Raw genomic sequence first — 17,714 nt, 5'->3', positions numbered from 1 at the left:
AATTAAAAACCTCACAATAACTCTATGAAGTCATACATTTATTATTTCTATTTTCTGAGGAAGAAAAGCCTGGGAAAAGAGATAAAAAAAAAAAAAAGGTGAGAAAAAAGGTAGACTTATTTCAGAAAAGCTAAGGAGGGGGGGTTTGATAAGGAAAGGATGATTCGTATATAAATTCTGAGGAAAGATTATATAATTTAAGGACTCAAAAGTACACAGTAGAAGTAACACCAGAGATCACTGGTGAACTTGATGAAATTAGTTTATATAAGTGAAGGGGATAGAAGCCAGACTTGAGTGACTTTGAAAATAAACACCAGTTAAGAGGATAGACACGGGAACCATGGGGACTTTTCAAAAGACTTATATGGAACGAAATCAAAGAGATCTCCTGATAGCTAGAGGTTATGTAGGTTTCAAAGAAGGAGTGGCTTGAGCAGGTTTCAATGCCAGTGGGAAGAATTAGTCAAAAGGCAGCTAGATGAAGATAAAGGAGAAGCAAAGTCACCGGGGTACTGCATTAGTTTCACAAACCTATTCAAATACATTTGAAGGAGACTTACCAATAACCCTGATATGGAAAGTACAGCTGGCTTGGTTGCTGGACAGGTCAGTTGCCGTGTACGTGACAGCAACATCTCCAATTGGGAAAAGGTAAGGTGGGGAAAAAGCTGGATGGACATGGATTGACACCTTTTGGAGATAAATAAATATGTTGAAAGTTAAAATTCATATACGAGTACATTTATTCTTTTTTGATTTTTATATTATTAATAAAGCAATATTAAAGCATGACAAAATATTTCAAATATAGTGAAAAGGACAAAAAACCAGGCATAGCCTTTTGGTGTTCTTCTTTTTATACTGTTCTGTTTACATATTTATAGACTTGGTATAGATGTTCCTTGATTTTTATATGTAATATCTTACATATGCTAGTACATGGTTTTTAGAACTTAAGATGACTCAAAATGTCTCCATGATAATCTGTAGAATGAATACATAATAATTCCTCTCTAAGAAAATCTGATGAAGGACATTTAATTTGGTTCCAAATTTTATTAGTGTAAATAGCAATGGGATGAACAGTTTTGTATACATAATTTAAGATATTGTGATTATTTCCTTATAATAGATTTCAATGAAAAGAATTATTAACTCCAAAGTCATTAACATTCTTTTGGTAGATAATACAAAATTTCTTTCCCAAAGCATAGTAACAATTTGTATTCCCATTAGGAAAGAGAATTATGACCTCCATTACCCTGACAGACTGGACTAATGGTATGTCTCTGGCTCAGGTATATGACGTTGCGAAGGAGGAGTCTAAAGTCAGATTTAGTTTTCTTCATTTTAGGTATCAATTTTTTTCTCCCCTTCCTGAGTGTTATTTTCCCTAGACCTTTAAAATGGAAGACTTTACCAAAATATGTCTAAATATTTCTCTTGTTTTACTAATTTTCTCTGGCAGCCCACGAGTTGTTTGGAATTGCAGATTCTCTGGCCTTTCTTTGTTGTTGTTGTTGTTAAATGCCATTGAGTTGGTTCCGACTCATAGTGACTCTATGTACAACAAAATAAAACACTGCCCAGTCCTGAGCCATTCTCACAATCTTTGTTATGCTTGAGTCCATTGCTGCAGCCACTGTGTCAATCCACCTCATTGAGAGTTTTCCTCTTTTTCACTAACCCTACCAAGCATGATGCCCTTCTCCAGGGATTGATGCATCCTGGTCACATGTTCAAAGGATGTGAGATGTAATCTCACCACCCTTGCTTCTAAGGAGCATTCCGGTTGTACTTCTTCCAAGACAGATGCATTCGTTCTTTCAGCAGTCCATGGTATAGTCAATATTCTTCACCAACACCACAATTCAAAGGTGTCAATTCTTCAGTCTTCCATATTCACTATCCGGCTTTCCCATGGATATGAGGTGATTGAAAACACCATGGCTTGGGTCAGGCACATCTTAGTCTTCAAGGTGACATCTTTGCTTCTTAACACTTTAAAGAGGTCTTTTGCAGCAGATTTGCCCAATGCAATGTGTCTTTTGATTTCTTGACTACTGCTCCCATGGGTGTTGATTGTGGATCCAAGTAAAATGAAATCCTTGACAGCTTCAATCTTTTTTCATTTATCATGATACTGCTTATTGGTCCATTTCTGAGAATTTCTTTCTTTATGTTGATGTGTAATCCATACTGAAGGCCGCAGTCTTTTTCATCAGTAAGTGCTTCAAGTCCTCTTCGCTTTCAGCAAGCATAGCTGTGTCATTTGCATACCACAGGTTGTTAATGAGTTGTCCTCCAATCCCAAAGCTGCATTCTTCTTCACACAGTCCAGCTTCTGGGATTATTTTGCTCAGCATACAGAATGAATAAGTATGGTGAAAGGATTCAACCCTGATGTACACCTTTCCTGACTTTAACCACTCAGTATCCCCTTGTTCCGTTCAAACGACTGCCTCTTGATCCACAATTAAGTGTTCCAGAATTCCCATTCTTTGTATGCTGGAATTTTCATTCTTCGCCATTCTTCGGGCTTTCTTTAGCTCAGTGAAATTTTCTTCTGTTGCACATTAAGTATTGTGTTTGTTCTAGTCTCCTTTAAAAAAAAAAAAAGTGACTGTATGTTGGATCTTCGTGCTCTGTAATCCATGGCTATTGTCTTTATTCTCACTGAGAGTAAACACCATTAGGTTGGAGCTATGGATTGAATTGTGTACCCCCCAAAAATGTGTTGTAAGTCCTAACCCCTGTACCTATGATTATAGTCCTATTTGGGAATGGGGTTTCTTTGTTACGTTATGTTTGTTATGTTATGTTACTGAGGCAATATTAGTATACCCAAAAACCGTTGCGGTCAAGCTGATTCCAACTCATAGAGGCCCTAGAGTGTGTCTTGAATCAATCTCCTTTGAGATATAAAAGAGCAGATTAAGCAAGCAAGCAGAGATGGGGGAAGATAGATGCCATGCCACGAGAAGATCACCAAGAAACCAAGAAACAAGCTGAAAAGAGACAAGGACCTCCCCATAGCCGACAAAGATTGAAAGCCTTTCTCTGGAGCTGGTGCCCTGAATTCGGACTTCCAGCCTCCTAAATGGTGAGAAAATAAATTTGTTTGTTAACGCCACCCACCTGTGGTACTTCTGTTATAGCAGCACTAGGTAACTAAGATAGCTGGGAACGTGGGGGTTAAGCAGTAGACATAGTTGCAGCTATACTAGTTGTCCACAGGGAGTTGTCCCCAAGTCAATGCAAGAATGAGGTACCAACTGGGAGAAACAGAGACAGCTGTGAATTACAATTCTGTAGGTAGTTATCTTGTCAAAGGGAATAAAAGCCTGGTTTATATGGCAACGGCCTTTGAGATGCTGAGCTAGGAGCAGACAGTGCAAATGAGGAAATGTTTACTGCTTCCTGCTTGCTGGTGGTTGGGTTGTCTTTACTCAGGGTCTAAAAGATATGCAATCCACGTGTCTGCGTAAAGCACAGGCTATGTTTGGAGTGAATTCTCATCGCATCCTGGAATATATTCCTGCACTCTTCTCAGAGGATGCTGCTGCTACTGCTGATGATGCAGGACAGATTCATGGGCCTTTTAATGGAAAGTGGAAACAAAACACAAGAGGGACTGCTCAATATCACACATCACCTATAGTACTTTCAGCCCTATATGTTACATGTGCACCTTAAAAAACAGATTTAAAACCATTTTGGTTGTAATTATGTTCGATGCAATTATCAGAACAGCTCTTTTTTGTTGTAACTCCTCCCAACGTATCCTGGCTGGCACAACGTATACACATTTACACGCAGGTGTGAAAAGAATTCATTAGAGTATTAGTAAATGCTCAACATCACACATACTTACAGGAATTTACAATCCATCCGAAAAAGGTTGCAAATATTTGCAAAAGTCTTACCTTTTCACCAGAGTTGTCTCTGGCTGTTGGGATCTGCCAGGTAATATTAGCGGAGTCTTGCTGTTCCTGAGTCTTAGCCTCTATGTCCCTTGGACAGTTGATTTGAGGAGCCTCCACATCTGACTCAGAAAATACACAAATCAATTAATATATTGATATTTAATTCTAAGTCAATTAAAAAAGAAGTAAAAAAACATAATTATATTAATACACTATGACCAATGCTTTACATGATTGATTCGTAACTGCCTTCAGGATAATTTATCTTAGCACGGCTTAGGAGGCCCTTCCTGCACTGGTACCTCCTGACTTCTTAGGTTCATCTCTTACCACTTCCCTACTGGAACTCACTCCCCACACTGAATTACTGTCAGTCCCATGAAAGCTCCATGATCCTCCTTGTACCTAGGCATTTGCCCTTGTTCTTTCACTGCCTCAGTTAATGCCTTCTCCTCCCTTTACCTGGATAACTTTGCCCTTTAACTCTCAGTTTAGATACCAGCTTCCCAGGAAGCTTTCTCTGACTCCCCAGGTCCATTTTAGGTGCTCACTCTAAAAGTCCCCACAGCTCTCTCTATTTCCTAAACTATAAAACTTAACACATCATTTTGAAATTGAGTTTTCTCTCCCAAAAGAATTCAAGTTCTTTGACGATCAGGATATCTCTTGTCCCATTGTCTTATACAGTGCCTGCCATATAAAAGATGTTTAATATTTTTGAATTAAAAAACAGAAAGAAATGAACGTTGAATGCTGTGGGAAAGAACTATATCTGAAAATGAGGGTTTCAAGTACAATTAATTAGTAGCACTAAAACAGTACTATCAAAACAAATTAGTCAATGTTATTTTTTGCAGTGTGAAACTTTATACTACTAGTACTGAATTGGATGGTCCAACAATACATAGATGCATATCAATCACAATAGAACAAAATGCAGACCGTCTTACATGATATAATAAATTTCCTTAAGTCATGTTAAATTGGATATTTCTAACTTGGAGCTGAATATATCTGAATTGATTTAATTGTGTCTCATATCTTCTTTCTTCAAAATTTTATTCAATTCATATTCTCTTTTTCTGCAGCTTACATAATCTCCAAATAAAGACGATTATAAAGTCATACTTGTGCCTAACATGATACAACTTCCCCACAAAGATACCCAGTAGCAGATTAGCTCTTCAAAAATCTAAAACAAGATTTGATTTTTTCCATTCATACTTAAATATATAGCTTGACTGGATTTGGAATTTAATGATTATATTTATTATCTCTTCATACTCTATGGATAATGCTGTTTCCTTCTGAATTTAGAGTTGTAAATTAGAAGCATTACGTGAGTCTAATTCTTGTTTCTTGTGTGTGATTTCTCCTTTCTTTCTGAAAATTTATTTAAGATTTTCTCATTAACTTTAGGCCTCAAAAATCTCACCAGGGATAGTGAAGGTATCCTACCCCAGAAAAGGGCCATTTTCATCTAAAGTTTCAAGCCTTTCTACAGTTCAGGGAAACTTCCTTCTACTGGAGGGAAATTTATTTTACTTGATCCCTTTCCTCTCTCTTGGAACTCTTCATTAAATGGACATTGGGGCTTCTAGATTGCTGTCTCTTCCATCTTTTTGGTTTGATCAATTATGATATTCAACTTCTTCATGTATTATTAGTTCTCTGTTCTGAGAGAAGGCTCAATTTGGTCTTCTAAATTACTAATGTTTTCAGCAAAATTCATTCCACGCTTTGCCCTTTTCTTAGAGATAGAGATTTTGGGATATTTTTATTTTTAGTAACTCTTCTTGTTCTCAATAGCTCCTTTTTCATAGTAGTCTGTTCTTGCTGCAAGGAAGATGTGGCAATTTCCTCCTATGAATGTAATGAGAAGTGGGCTTCAAAATGCTGATTTTTTAAAAAATTAATCAAGTCTCACCTGCAATATGGAAAAAGTCCTCAAAGATTTTCATCTGCTGATGAAAACCTTACCTGACTTCCAGCCCTAATATTATCCTTTTCTTTTTATTTCTTCTGCCCTTGCATGGCATTTAAAATTTTTAAGTCCACCATTTTGAACCAGAAATCCTCAGAACATATTTGGGTAGCACTTACCATTTTATCACTGGTTTGCAGCAAAAGTTGGATGTTGATGAAAATTCTCCCATACCAAAGAGGGACAGTCCCACACTCACCAATATGTCATTATTGAGGAATTTGGTTTTTTACCTGACTAATCAATGTAGGAATCTTACCCTTACAGATGGCTGTCTGAACTTTGGCACTCCATTTTCCAGAGGTGGTGCACCTCAGTTCTCTGGCTCCAGATAACATGAATCCCTGGCGGCAACTTAACTGACAGACAGTCCCAGGTTTGGCTGGCTGCTTGCCACAGTTGGTGGGAGACACAATGACACCTTTGGGCTTCTGAAAGGTGGAGCAGTGATGTTCTATTGTTGGGAAATGAGAGAAAGTTATTTGTTTCCACAAATTAGAAACACCACAGATGCTCTTTACTCAGAAAAAAAAAAAAATTTTTTCTGCCTTGGGATTAGCTTAAGTCACCAAATGATAACTGTATGATATTGAACACATGATGTATTGTAAATAATGTTAAATATACCTCTTTAGTTACCTGTTATTTTGCCATGTATGAAAATCTTGAGATTTCTAACTGATAGTTTACTCAATGCTGACTGAAAAGTTTTATCAATGGCTTGGAACACCTTCATTTAGTTCGCAGAATATTACTTTACAGCTTGGAACTGTAATAGTGAATTGGATTCCACTGTTTATGGATTAAGAGATATATTCAGCAATCAGACTCTTTATTTTATAAGCATTTTGGTGTCAATTTTAAGCAAGCACATTACAGTACAAGAAAAGTTTTTATACCCTACCTAAAATTACTGGGTTGTAATTAGGGCCATAATCTTAATGTTATCTTCAGCAGATAAACCGGGCAGAATGCACACAGAATGAAAATCAAGGCTAGGACTTAATGTAGTGTGTGTGTGTGTACACTTGGGCACACTCATATTCACATGTGTTTGTTGTAGTAGTCATTCTCCTAGCAGCATTTTTGCTCATTTCTTTAGTCTGTATGTCCCATTTACTCAGGACCTAGTCTATTTATTCAGTCATTATTCCAAGTGCTCTATATTTATTAACTCATTTAATCCTATGCAGGAGGGAATGTTATTATTATTTCCATTTACAAACAAGGGAGCTGAGACCTAGAAAAGTAACTTTCCTAAGGTCACCCAGTAGGTAAGTGATAGAACCTGTGTGTTCTTATCCACTCTGCCATTCTACCTCTTCCCTGAAACAATTGCTTTCAAGCTTCTGTGCCCACAAAAGCCGTTTTCCTCGAGAAATTGGTTTGTCTCTTTATTTTTGTAGTGTAAACAATGAGCCTACCCAGGCTTCCTGTTCTGCTTTGACCAACAGGAAAATCAGAGTCAAATTTGAAGTTCCAATAATAATGACTATGTGGGGCTCAATATGGTATTGGTTCTTCATAAATTAACCTTTTTGCTGTCATAATTTTGAGGGTTTTATCCCATGTTAATATTCTCTTTTTTAGTGTTTGTTTATGGTATTTTGGATGAGTATCTCTTTATTCTTTATATAAGCTAATCTACTGATGTTTTCTTCTGAAATTATTTCCATTGCTTTCATGTATTTTAATAACATCTGTGATCAGTCAATATTCACTTCATATATTTTATTATATTTTCTTCTAGGTTTTAATGGTTTTATTTTTTTAATTTATACTTGCAAATTTATGTAGAACTTTTTTTGGTATCTGGTATGAATTAAAGATATACAAAAGTTTTGTTTCATTTTGTTTTTCTCAAGGAGCTAGCCAGTTTTATATGATTAGTTGAATATTTTCTTCTAAACTGACCTGTGATATTTTCTGAATATTACATGAAAACGTTACATGTTTCAGGATCTATTCAGTCCCTTTGATCTTTATGGCAACCCTTCTACACTCCTAATTTTGGTAGAGCCAGTTTCCCTTTAACCCATTGGCATTGAGTCGATTCCAAGTCATAGCGACCCTATAAGATAGAGTAGAACTGCCCCATAGGTTTCCAAGGAGCAGCTGGTGGATTCAAACTGCACACCTTTTGGTTAGCAGCCAAACTCTTAACCACTGTGCCACTTTATTACTCCATATTACTCTTCCTTTTCAAACTTATTTTAGAGATTTTTACCTGTCTATTCTTTCAGATGACCCTTGGAATCACTTCCTAATTCCAAAATAGAGCAAAAAAGAAAATACCTTTTTGTTTTTTAATTGAGGTTACATTCCACCTATACATATACTTGGAACGAACTTACACCTGATATAATCTTGTATGAATGTTGAAGTTTTTTTTTCTCCTCAGTAACATTTCATCGCTTGTTTCATACAGGTTCCACACATTTCTATTTAAGGTTATTCTTGTGTATTTTATATTTTCTAAAAATATTTTCAATGTGATTTTTTCATTAAGTCCTGATTATCAATGTATAAAGAAAAGTAGAAAAGCTATTTATTTGGTATCCTTATGACTTTAAGGAACTCTCATTTCTTCAGTAGGTTCATTTTATTTTTTAGGTTGACTCATACTCTACAAATGATGACTCTGAATCAGAGTTAACTATAATCTCATGATTTATTACAAGGACTAGAGCTTAGAAAACAATATTAAATAATAAGGACGATTCTGAGAATCCTTTGTCCAGCTGTAACGACCTTCTATTGTTTCTCTATAAGTGACCGCAGGTTTAAGATGGGCATTTTTTATTCTGTTGCAGTTCATTTGGATTTCTTAGAATTTTACTGAAAATGTATTTTAAATGACAATGAATGCATTTCTCTCTTCTACTAAGCAACCATGTGAATTGTTCCAATTTGAAATAATGAAGTAATTGATTATGTTGATAGATTACTGAATTTTGAACCGTCCTTGCACTCCCAGGAGAAACTCTTCTTGTTTTGGTGGGTCATCTTTTGAATGTGGATTGCTAATATTTTTGCTATTATAATTATACATAAGGGTGGTATATAGCCGTCTACATTTGTTTGGTAACAGCTGTCAGATTGACAATAATTAACTGTTTGATAACATGAACTGGATAACTTTACATTCTTTGGGCCAAATTATATGATACAAAAAATGACTGCCTTATTAAAAGTTTGAAAGAATTTTCCCTTATTGCTCCCTCAGTCATTTTTAGTAATCATTAGTACCCTGATAAAATGTTCCCATTTTGTTATTAGTAATTGTACGTTGTGTCTATACATTTTTTTCTTGAATCATTTAGGAATTTACATTTTTCTAGAAAATCATACATAATATCAAGAGTTTAAAATTTATCTGCATAGATTTATACATGGTGTTTTAGTATTCTTAAAAAAATGAACTCAAACCTCTGTCATAGTTGCACCGAAAAATTCTATTTCTGTATTTTCCTTACTTATAATTTAAAAAACTATTACTTTATCCAAAATTTCCCTTTTACCCATTCTACTGCATCCACCTTCCTTTATAGTCCATTTTCCTAACAATTATTATTATGTTCTTTCAATTTTCCTGGGGATTGTTCTTCTCCTAACATGGATTTCATGTTTGGTTCAGTTACTTTCATTCCTCCTTATTTAATAATGGAAGAATTTATAGCTATGAAGTTACATCAGTGTATAATTTAGGGCACACTGGTTTTAGAAGTTTCTCTGGCTGTTTATTTCTTTTTTAAGGAAGTAATTTATTTGTTTTATTTCTCCCTTGCTGAACTAATTCATTTCCTTTATCTATTTTTGTACTGGGATCTTTATATTTTTGTGTGTTTTGATTTAGTTCCACATTTCAGAAAATGTTAAGAACATCTACTCTGTCATATGTGCTGAAAATGACTTTTTTTGCTGTTTGCCTTTTAATAATGCATAGAATTCTTCTGAGGTGCAAAGATTTACTTTTTATGTATTTAAATCTGTTGTTCTTTTTATTCTTAGCAAGTTCTTTTCCAGTAAAAATTAAACATTTAAAAAAATTTCACTGCTTCATTTTTACATTTCACTTTTTCATTTTCCTGGACTTCAGTGAGAGTTTTTTTCTGGTGAGGTGAAGTTTCTGATAAACTCTTTTTCCTCATTGATTTCTGAAATATTCTTTATTAAACTCTTTTATAGACTAAAGTTTGTTTCTCAGCTATGTTTGCAGTTCCATGCAGTTGCATTGTGCTGTGCTTACTTGTACCATTAATCAACTATTTTAATTACTATGTCCTCATAATCTGTCTTATGCTGGTGACAATAAGTCCTACCTGCCTTATTAAAAGTTGAAAATTTTTTCACACTTTTAATAAGGCAATCATTTTTATATAATTTGTACCTCATGTTCAAGATACTTTTTATTTGCACCTATCTTCAATATCCCCCACATGCCTGTCATTTTGTCATACTGTGGGGGCTTCTGTGTTGCTGTGAAGCTGGAAGCTATGCCACCAGTATTCAGATACCAGCAGGGTCATCCTTGGAGGACAGGTTTCAGCTGAGCTTCCAGACTAAGACAGACTAGGAAGAAGGACCCGGCAGTCTACTTCTGAAAAGTATTAGCCAGTGAAAATTTATGAATAGCAGCGGAACACTGTCTGATATAGTGCTGGAAGATGAGCCCCCCAGGTTGGAAGGCACTCAAAAGATGACTGGGGAAGAGGTGCCTCCTCAAAGCAGAGTCGACCTTAATGACGTGGATGGAGTAAAGCTTTCAGGACCTTCATTTGCTAATGTGGCACAACTCAAAATGAGAAGTAACAGCTGCAAACATCCATTAATAATCGGAACCTGGAATGTACGAAGTACAAATCTAGGAAAATTGGAAATCGTCAAAAATGAAATGAATGCATAAACATCGATATCCTAGGTATTAGTGAGCTGAAATGGACTAGTATTGGCCATTTTGAATCAGACAATCATATAGTCTACTATGCTGGGAATGACAACTTGAAGAGGAATGGTGTTGCATTCATCATCAAAAAGAACGTTTCAAGATCTATCCTGAAGTACAACGCTGTCAGTCATAGGATAATATCCATACGCCTACAAGGAAGACCAGTTAATACGACTGTTATTCAAATTTACGCACCAACCACTAGGGGCAAAGATGAAGAAGCAGAAGATTTTTATCAGCTGCTGCAGTCTGAAATTGATCAAACATGCAATCAAGATGCATTGGTAATTACTGGCGATTGGAATGGGAAAGTTGGAATCAAAGAAGAAGGATCAGTAGTTGGAAAACATGGCCTTGGTGATAGAAACAATGCCGGAGATCGAATGATAGAATTTTGCAAGACCAACGACTTCGTCATTGCAAATGCCTTCTTCTACCAACATAAACAGCGACTATAGACAGGGACCTCACCAGATGGAACACACAGAAATCAAATTGACTATATCTGTGGAAAGAGACAATGGAAAAGCTCAATATCATCAGTCAGAGCAAGGCCAGGGGCCGACTGTGGAATAGACCATCAATTGCTCACATGCAAGTTCAAGCTGAAACTGAAGAAAATCAGAGCAAGTCCATGAGATCCAAAATATGACCTTGAGTATATCCCACCTGAATTTACAGACCATCTCATGAATAGACTTGACACACTGAACACTAGTGACCACAGACCAGACGAGTTGTGGAATGACATCAAGGACATCATCCGTGAAGAAAGCAAGAGGTCACTGAAAAGACAGGAAAGAAAGAAAAGACCAAGATGGGTGTCAGAGGAGACTCTGAAACTTGCTCTTGAGCATCAAGCAGCTAAAGCAAAAGGAAGAATTGATGAACTAAAAGAACTGAACAGAAGATTTCAAAGGGCCTCTCGAGAAGACAAAGTATTATGACATGTGCAAAGAGCTGGAGATGGAAAACCAAATGGGAAGAACACGCTCGGTGTTTCTCAAGCTGAAAGAACTGAAGAAAAAATTCAAGCCTCGAGTTGCAATAGTGAAGGATTCCATGGGGGAAATATTAAACGATGCAGAAAGCATCAAAAGAAGATGGAAGGAATACAGAGTCATTATACCAAAAAAGAATTAGTCGATAGTCAACCATTTCAAGAGGTGGCATATGATCAGGAACCGATGGTACTGAAGGAAGAAGTCCAAGATGCTCTGAAGGCACTGGTGAAAAACAAGGCTCCAGGAATTGATGGAATATCAATTGAGATGTTTCAACAAACAGATGCAGCACTGGAGGTGCTCACTCGTCTATGCCAAGAAATACGGAAGACAGCTTCCTGGCCAACTGACTGGAAGAGATCCATTATTTATGCCTATTCCCAAGAAAGGTGATCCAACCGAATGCGGAAATTATAGAACAATATCATTAATATCACACGCAAATAAAATTTTGCTGAAGGTCATTCAAAAACAGCTGCAGCAGTATATCAACAGGGAACTGCCAGAAATTCAGGCCAGTTTCAGAAGAGGACGTGGAACCAGGGATATCATTGCTGATGTCAGATGGATTCTGGCTGACAGCAGAGAATACCAGGAGGATGTTTACCTGTGTTTTATTGACTATGCAAAGGCATTCGACTGTGTGGATCATAACAAACTATGGATAACACTGCGAAGAATGGGAATTCCAGAACACTTAATTGTGCTCATGAGGAACCTTTACATAGATTAAGAGGCAGTTGTTCGGACAGAACAAGGGGATAGTGATTGGTTTAAAGTTAGGAAAGGCGTGTGTCAGGGGTGTATTCTTTCACCATACCTATTTAATCTGTATGCTGAACAAATAATCCAAGAAGCTGGACTATATGAAGAAGAACAGGGCATCAGGATTGGAGGAAGACTCATTAGCAACCTGCTTTATGAAGATGACACAACCTTGCTTGCTGAAAGTGAAGAGGACTTGAAGCACTTACTAGTGAAGATCAAAGAGCACAGCCTTCAGTATGGATTACACCTCAGCATAAAGAAAACAAAAATCCTCACATCTAGACCAATGAGCAACATCATGATAAACAGAGAAAAGACTGAAGTCAAGGATTTCATTTTACTTGGATCCACAATCAACAGCCATGGAAGCAGCAGTCAAGCAATCAAAAGACGCATTGCATTGGGTAAATCTGCTGCAAAGGACCTCTTCAAAGTGTTGAAGAGCAAAGATGTCACCTTGAAGACTAAGGTGCGCCTGACCCAAGCCATGGTGTTTTCAATCACATCATATGCATGTGAAAGCTGGACAATGAATAAGGAAGACCGAAGAAGAGTTGACACCTTTGAATTGTGGTGTTGTTGAAGAATATTGAATATACCACGGACTGCCAAAAGAACGAACAAATCTGTCTTGGAAGAAGTGTGGCCAGAATGCTCCTTAGAGGCAAGGATGGCGAGACTGCATCTTATATACTTTGGACATGTTGTCAGGAGGGATGAGTCCCTGGAGAAGGACATCATGCTTGGCAGAGTACAGGGTCAGTGGAAAAGAGGAAGACCCTCAATGAGGTGGATTGACACAGTGGCTGCAACAATGAGCTCAAGCATAACAACGATAGTAAGGATGGCACAGGACTGGGCAGTGTTTCCTTCTGTTGTGCATAGGGTCACTGAGTCTGAACCGACTTGATGGCAATGGGTATTCTTCAAAATAAGGAGCCCTCGTAGTGCAGTGGTTAAGTACTTGGCTGCTTACCCAGAGATCAGCGATTTGAACTCACCAGCTGCTCTGTAGGAGAAAGACTTGGCACTCTGCCTCTGTAAAGCTTAGGAAACCCTATGGGGCAGTTCTGTTCTGTCCTATAGAGTCACTGTGAGTCGAAATTGACTGGATGGCAAAGGGTTTGGTTTTGGTTTTTATTCTTTCATGTACTTTCTACTTATTTCCATCCATTTTTTAAAATGGGAATTTTCATTGTAATTATGGTTGTTGTCACTTTTGGGTCTAAGTGATATGTTCTCTCAAAAATTATAAATAAGGCTACAATTGCCCCTTCATTGTTATACTTGAAAGCCCACAAAGATTTCCATACACTTCAAATCATTGCAGAGATGTGTACAATAATTTTAAAGTTAATTCAGGACAAGATAACTCCACAGAAACCTTATCAAATATATTATTATTTTTAATAAAAGATCAAGTCCCTCAGAAAAGGAGTTGGCCAGTCATAGAACTAGAAAAAGAAACAATTCACTGGAGTAAACACCGATAGTTACATACAAATGCTAGTCTAGGGAGATGGGGCCCCAATTAAATACATGTTGAGAGCCATCGTTCCATTGTAATAGCACCCCTCTTGTGACGATGGATAAACGACATTCACTTAATTTAATGCTGTGAAATATCTGAAGCAGCTAAGTCCCTTTGTTCCAACTTTATGGCTTGCCTACCAAGCCTATTCATGGTTTGGGTTCCCCTGTAGCTTCTGCCTGCAGGGAAATAAAACACTGGTCAGGCCTATGTCTTTCAGTGCCCATCATAGTTTTATATCTCGTTGCAGAATAGACTATGAGTTGGAGTCAACGGCAATGGGTTTGGTTTCTGGTTTAATATTAGATTACCAGAAAAACCGAACTCAATGCTGTTGAGTTGATTTCAACTCATAGTAACCCTATAGGTCAGAGTAGAACTTCCCCACAGGGTTTCCAAGGTTGAAATCTTTATGGAAGCAGGCTGCTACATCTTTCTCCCACAGAGTGGCTGGGGGATTCAAACTGCAAACCTTTCATTTAGCAGCTGAGTGCTTTAACCACTGCACCACCAGGGCTCCTAATATTACATTACATTTGATTAAATTTTTACAACAATTTGGAAGGATCTGATATATTTCTAATACTCATTTTTCCTGTCCTGCATCCTGGCATGTATCCATTTTTTGTTGTTGGGTGCTGCTGAATCGATTGTCGACTCATAGCGATTCCACGTGACAAAGCAGAACTGCCCATAAGTTTTTTTAGGGTATAATCTTTATGGGAGTAGATTGCCAGGTCTTCCCGCCCCTGGGTAGGTTCGAACCACCAACCTTTCGGTTAGTAGATGAGTGCTTAACCTTTGATCCATTATTCCCTAATTATTCCTTTTTTTGAGAAGTCAGTTATTTAATTTCATACCTCCCAGGGGTACCATATCTGACACATAATAACCAAACAAAAAACCAGCTGCCATAGAGTTGATTCTGACTCTTGGTGACCCCATGTGTATCAAAGTGGAACTGTGCTCTGTAGGATTTTCCATGGCTGGTTTTTCGAAAGTAGACTGCCAAATATTTCTTCCAAGGCACCTCTGGGTAGACTTGAACCCAGTCAAGTGCTTGGACTCCAAAACATAGTAGGGGTTCACTAAATGGTAGCTATTATCACCAATTATTATCATTACCATTATCATTTGTGACTACAATGCATAAGCAGCAGCAAACTAGAAAAGCTACTGAGTTTATTTTTTCTAGACCCAAGCAGTGAGATATCATAACTCTTAGTGAGGGATAAAGCAACAAACCTTCTGATGCAATAGAATATTATGACCCACATTAAAATTCACTGGCTCATAATTTTGTCCTTTCATTGACAAAGTAAACGTAAATTGTATTTAACAAAGGAAGAGAGTTACACAGCGTTTGCTTTAAGAAAATCCATCCAAATTGGACTTATGAAAAAAATGTATTGCCATTTAAAGCTGTTAACTTCAGGGAGATGAAAATTTGAATTCTGGTGAAATCTTTTTACCATTGGAGAGAAATAGAACAGTGCGTTTAACTACGTTATCTGTAAGGCTATGCATGTGTATAAATGGATAAGCATCTACACTCATTGTAAGTTGGTTTTTAGTACTAGGTCTTCAGAGAAAACAGAAGAAATCAGTGAGCAAGAGAAATGAATCACAGAAGGCACCTCCAGGGCTTACCCACACACCGGGGTTCCGGATTATCCCACCGCGAGTTTCCTTGACAGGTAAGCTTAGCACTTCCTTCTAGTCTGTACCCGTCATCACAGGTCACCAGACATGTTGTCTTGTAGGACATTTCCCCTGTAGAACAGCTGATGTGGCCATGTTTGGGCTGGTGGAGCCGAGGGCATGTTCGCACTGTATCAAATGAAAACAAGTAGATCACGTTTTACTAAATAAGGGCAAAATGATAACATTAACAATACCTACTCTTTGCAAGCAATATGTGTCGTCTTCTTAAAATTTCACACAGTAAATAACATACCATCTTTTTCTGAGCTACTTCAGGGCAATTGAAAGCCTATACTTATCAAATGCATTGTCCAAACAGTTATCACTGAATATAGTCCTCTGCCTATATGGAGGAAACAAACTATCCAAGCAGTGTGGCCCCAAACAGATGATGATGGCTGTAGATTGAGGCCATTAGCAAAGGGAGGAACCTGAAGCCCTCAGCTGGGCTTTTGCTGTGATTTTTTTCCAAGCTATACTCCAGCAAAAAGAAGGGATCTTTTCCAGGACAGGTATTTTAGATTCATGATCTAATTAGTTCTCAGACCTCATGGGCATATCCTGGGCATTTTTATGATCCCAGCTTTTGCAAAGTTGCCCAACCTCTGCAATCTTAAATTGCAGTATCCTATTCTCTGATCACAACTCTGGTCCTTCCAGCCTTTTGACTCCTTTCTTCCCAACACACCTACTGCAAATTCTACTTCATGATGCTACTCTTGGCTCAGGCATTAAACATCTCTGTGTGTCTGTTTTCTGACATTGTGGCAAAGACTGCTAGTTACTCATCTACATCTATTCTTTCCTTTTTCTTTAGTAACAGAGCCCCAGTTTTATTCAGTGTAGTAATATACCCAGCATGAATTATAACTCCTCACTTCCATTGCAACTAATGGGGCTGCCAATAAGATGTAAGCTGAAGCTGTGTAGATTTCTGGGAAAGCTTTTTATAGGAGACAGTCTCACCCGGGAAGGAACCCTGGTAGAGCAGTGGTTAAGCATTTTGCTGCTAACCAAAAGGTCGGCAGTTCAAACTCAGGAGCCACTCCCTGGGAGAAAGATGTGGCAGTCTGCTTCTGTAAAGATTACAACCTTGGAAACCCTGCTGCGCAGCCCAACTTAATCGTATAGGGTCACTATGAGTTGGAATGGACTTGACAGCATATAACAACAACAAAGTCTTAATTGGGAGAGTACCTTTATCACTTTCTCTTTTTTCCTCCTGAAATATAGAGATGAGGGATACAACCCCAGAAGCCTATAAATTAAGACAGTAAAGTAAAAATTAAATAAATAAAAAATGAAAGAAGCCTGAGTCTTTGTTGATAATACAGCGATCACACCAGCTTTGGGTTATCTACTTCTATCCTTTTTTGGGAGCCCTGGTGGTGCAGTGGTTAAGAGCTCAGCTGCTAACTGAGCGATTAGCAGTTAGAAACCACCAGCTGTTCCTTAGAAACCCCGTAGGGGTAGTTCTCCTCTGTCTTACAGGGTTGCTATGAGTTGGAATTGACTTCCATTGCAACAAATGCGGGCTGCCAATAAGATGTAAGCTGAAGTTGTGTTTTTTTTTTTTAATTCTTTTTTAGTTGAGAAAAAATAGAACTTTAATTGGTTTAATATATTGTTATTTGGATCTTTGATACCAGTGAGCTATACACAATTTCTAATCCCGTCTGCCCAGCATCCATTCACTTTTCTTCTGTTAACTTTTTGCAGAAAGATCTTTCACCTCTTTGAGCTCATGGGATTTGTGTGCGCTCCAACCCTAATTGGAAGTATAGCAGGTGATACTGGATCACATTCCCCTAGTCTGAGAAGTGAGCAGGTATAACTGGTGCCATGG

General features: G+C 37.6%; 1 protein-coding gene across 1 annotated transcript in view; it reads right to left on the bottom strand.

Annotated features, from left to right (window-relative positions):
* SVEP1 (sushi, von Willebrand factor type A, EGF and pentraxin domain containing 1) overlaps positions 1-17,714 on the bottom strand; it is a 193,131-nt gene that overhangs the window by 93,384 nt on the left and 82,033 nt on the right. The window contains exons 6-9 of the mRNA XM_003407810.4: positions 15,815-15,994; positions 6,173-6,367; positions 3,930-4,048; positions 564-693 (exon numbers count right to left, since the gene is read on the bottom strand). Of these exons, the coding sequence (XP_003407858.2) occupies positions 564-693; positions 3,930-4,048; positions 6,173-6,367; positions 15,815-15,994 (624 nt within the window). The remainder of the gene's footprint in view (positions 1-563; positions 694-3,929; positions 4,049-6,172; positions 6,368-15,814; positions 15,995-17,714) is intronic.

Source organism: Loxodonta africana, chromosome 9 (genome assembly GCF_030014295.1).
Source record: "Loxodonta africana isolate mLoxAfr1 chromosome 9, mLoxAfr1.hap2, whole genome shotgun sequence".
Lineage (NCBI taxonomy): Eukaryota > Metazoa > Chordata > Mammalia > Proboscidea > Elephantidae > Loxodonta > Loxodonta africana.
This window is presented reverse-complemented; position numbering and strand designations above follow the sequence as displayed.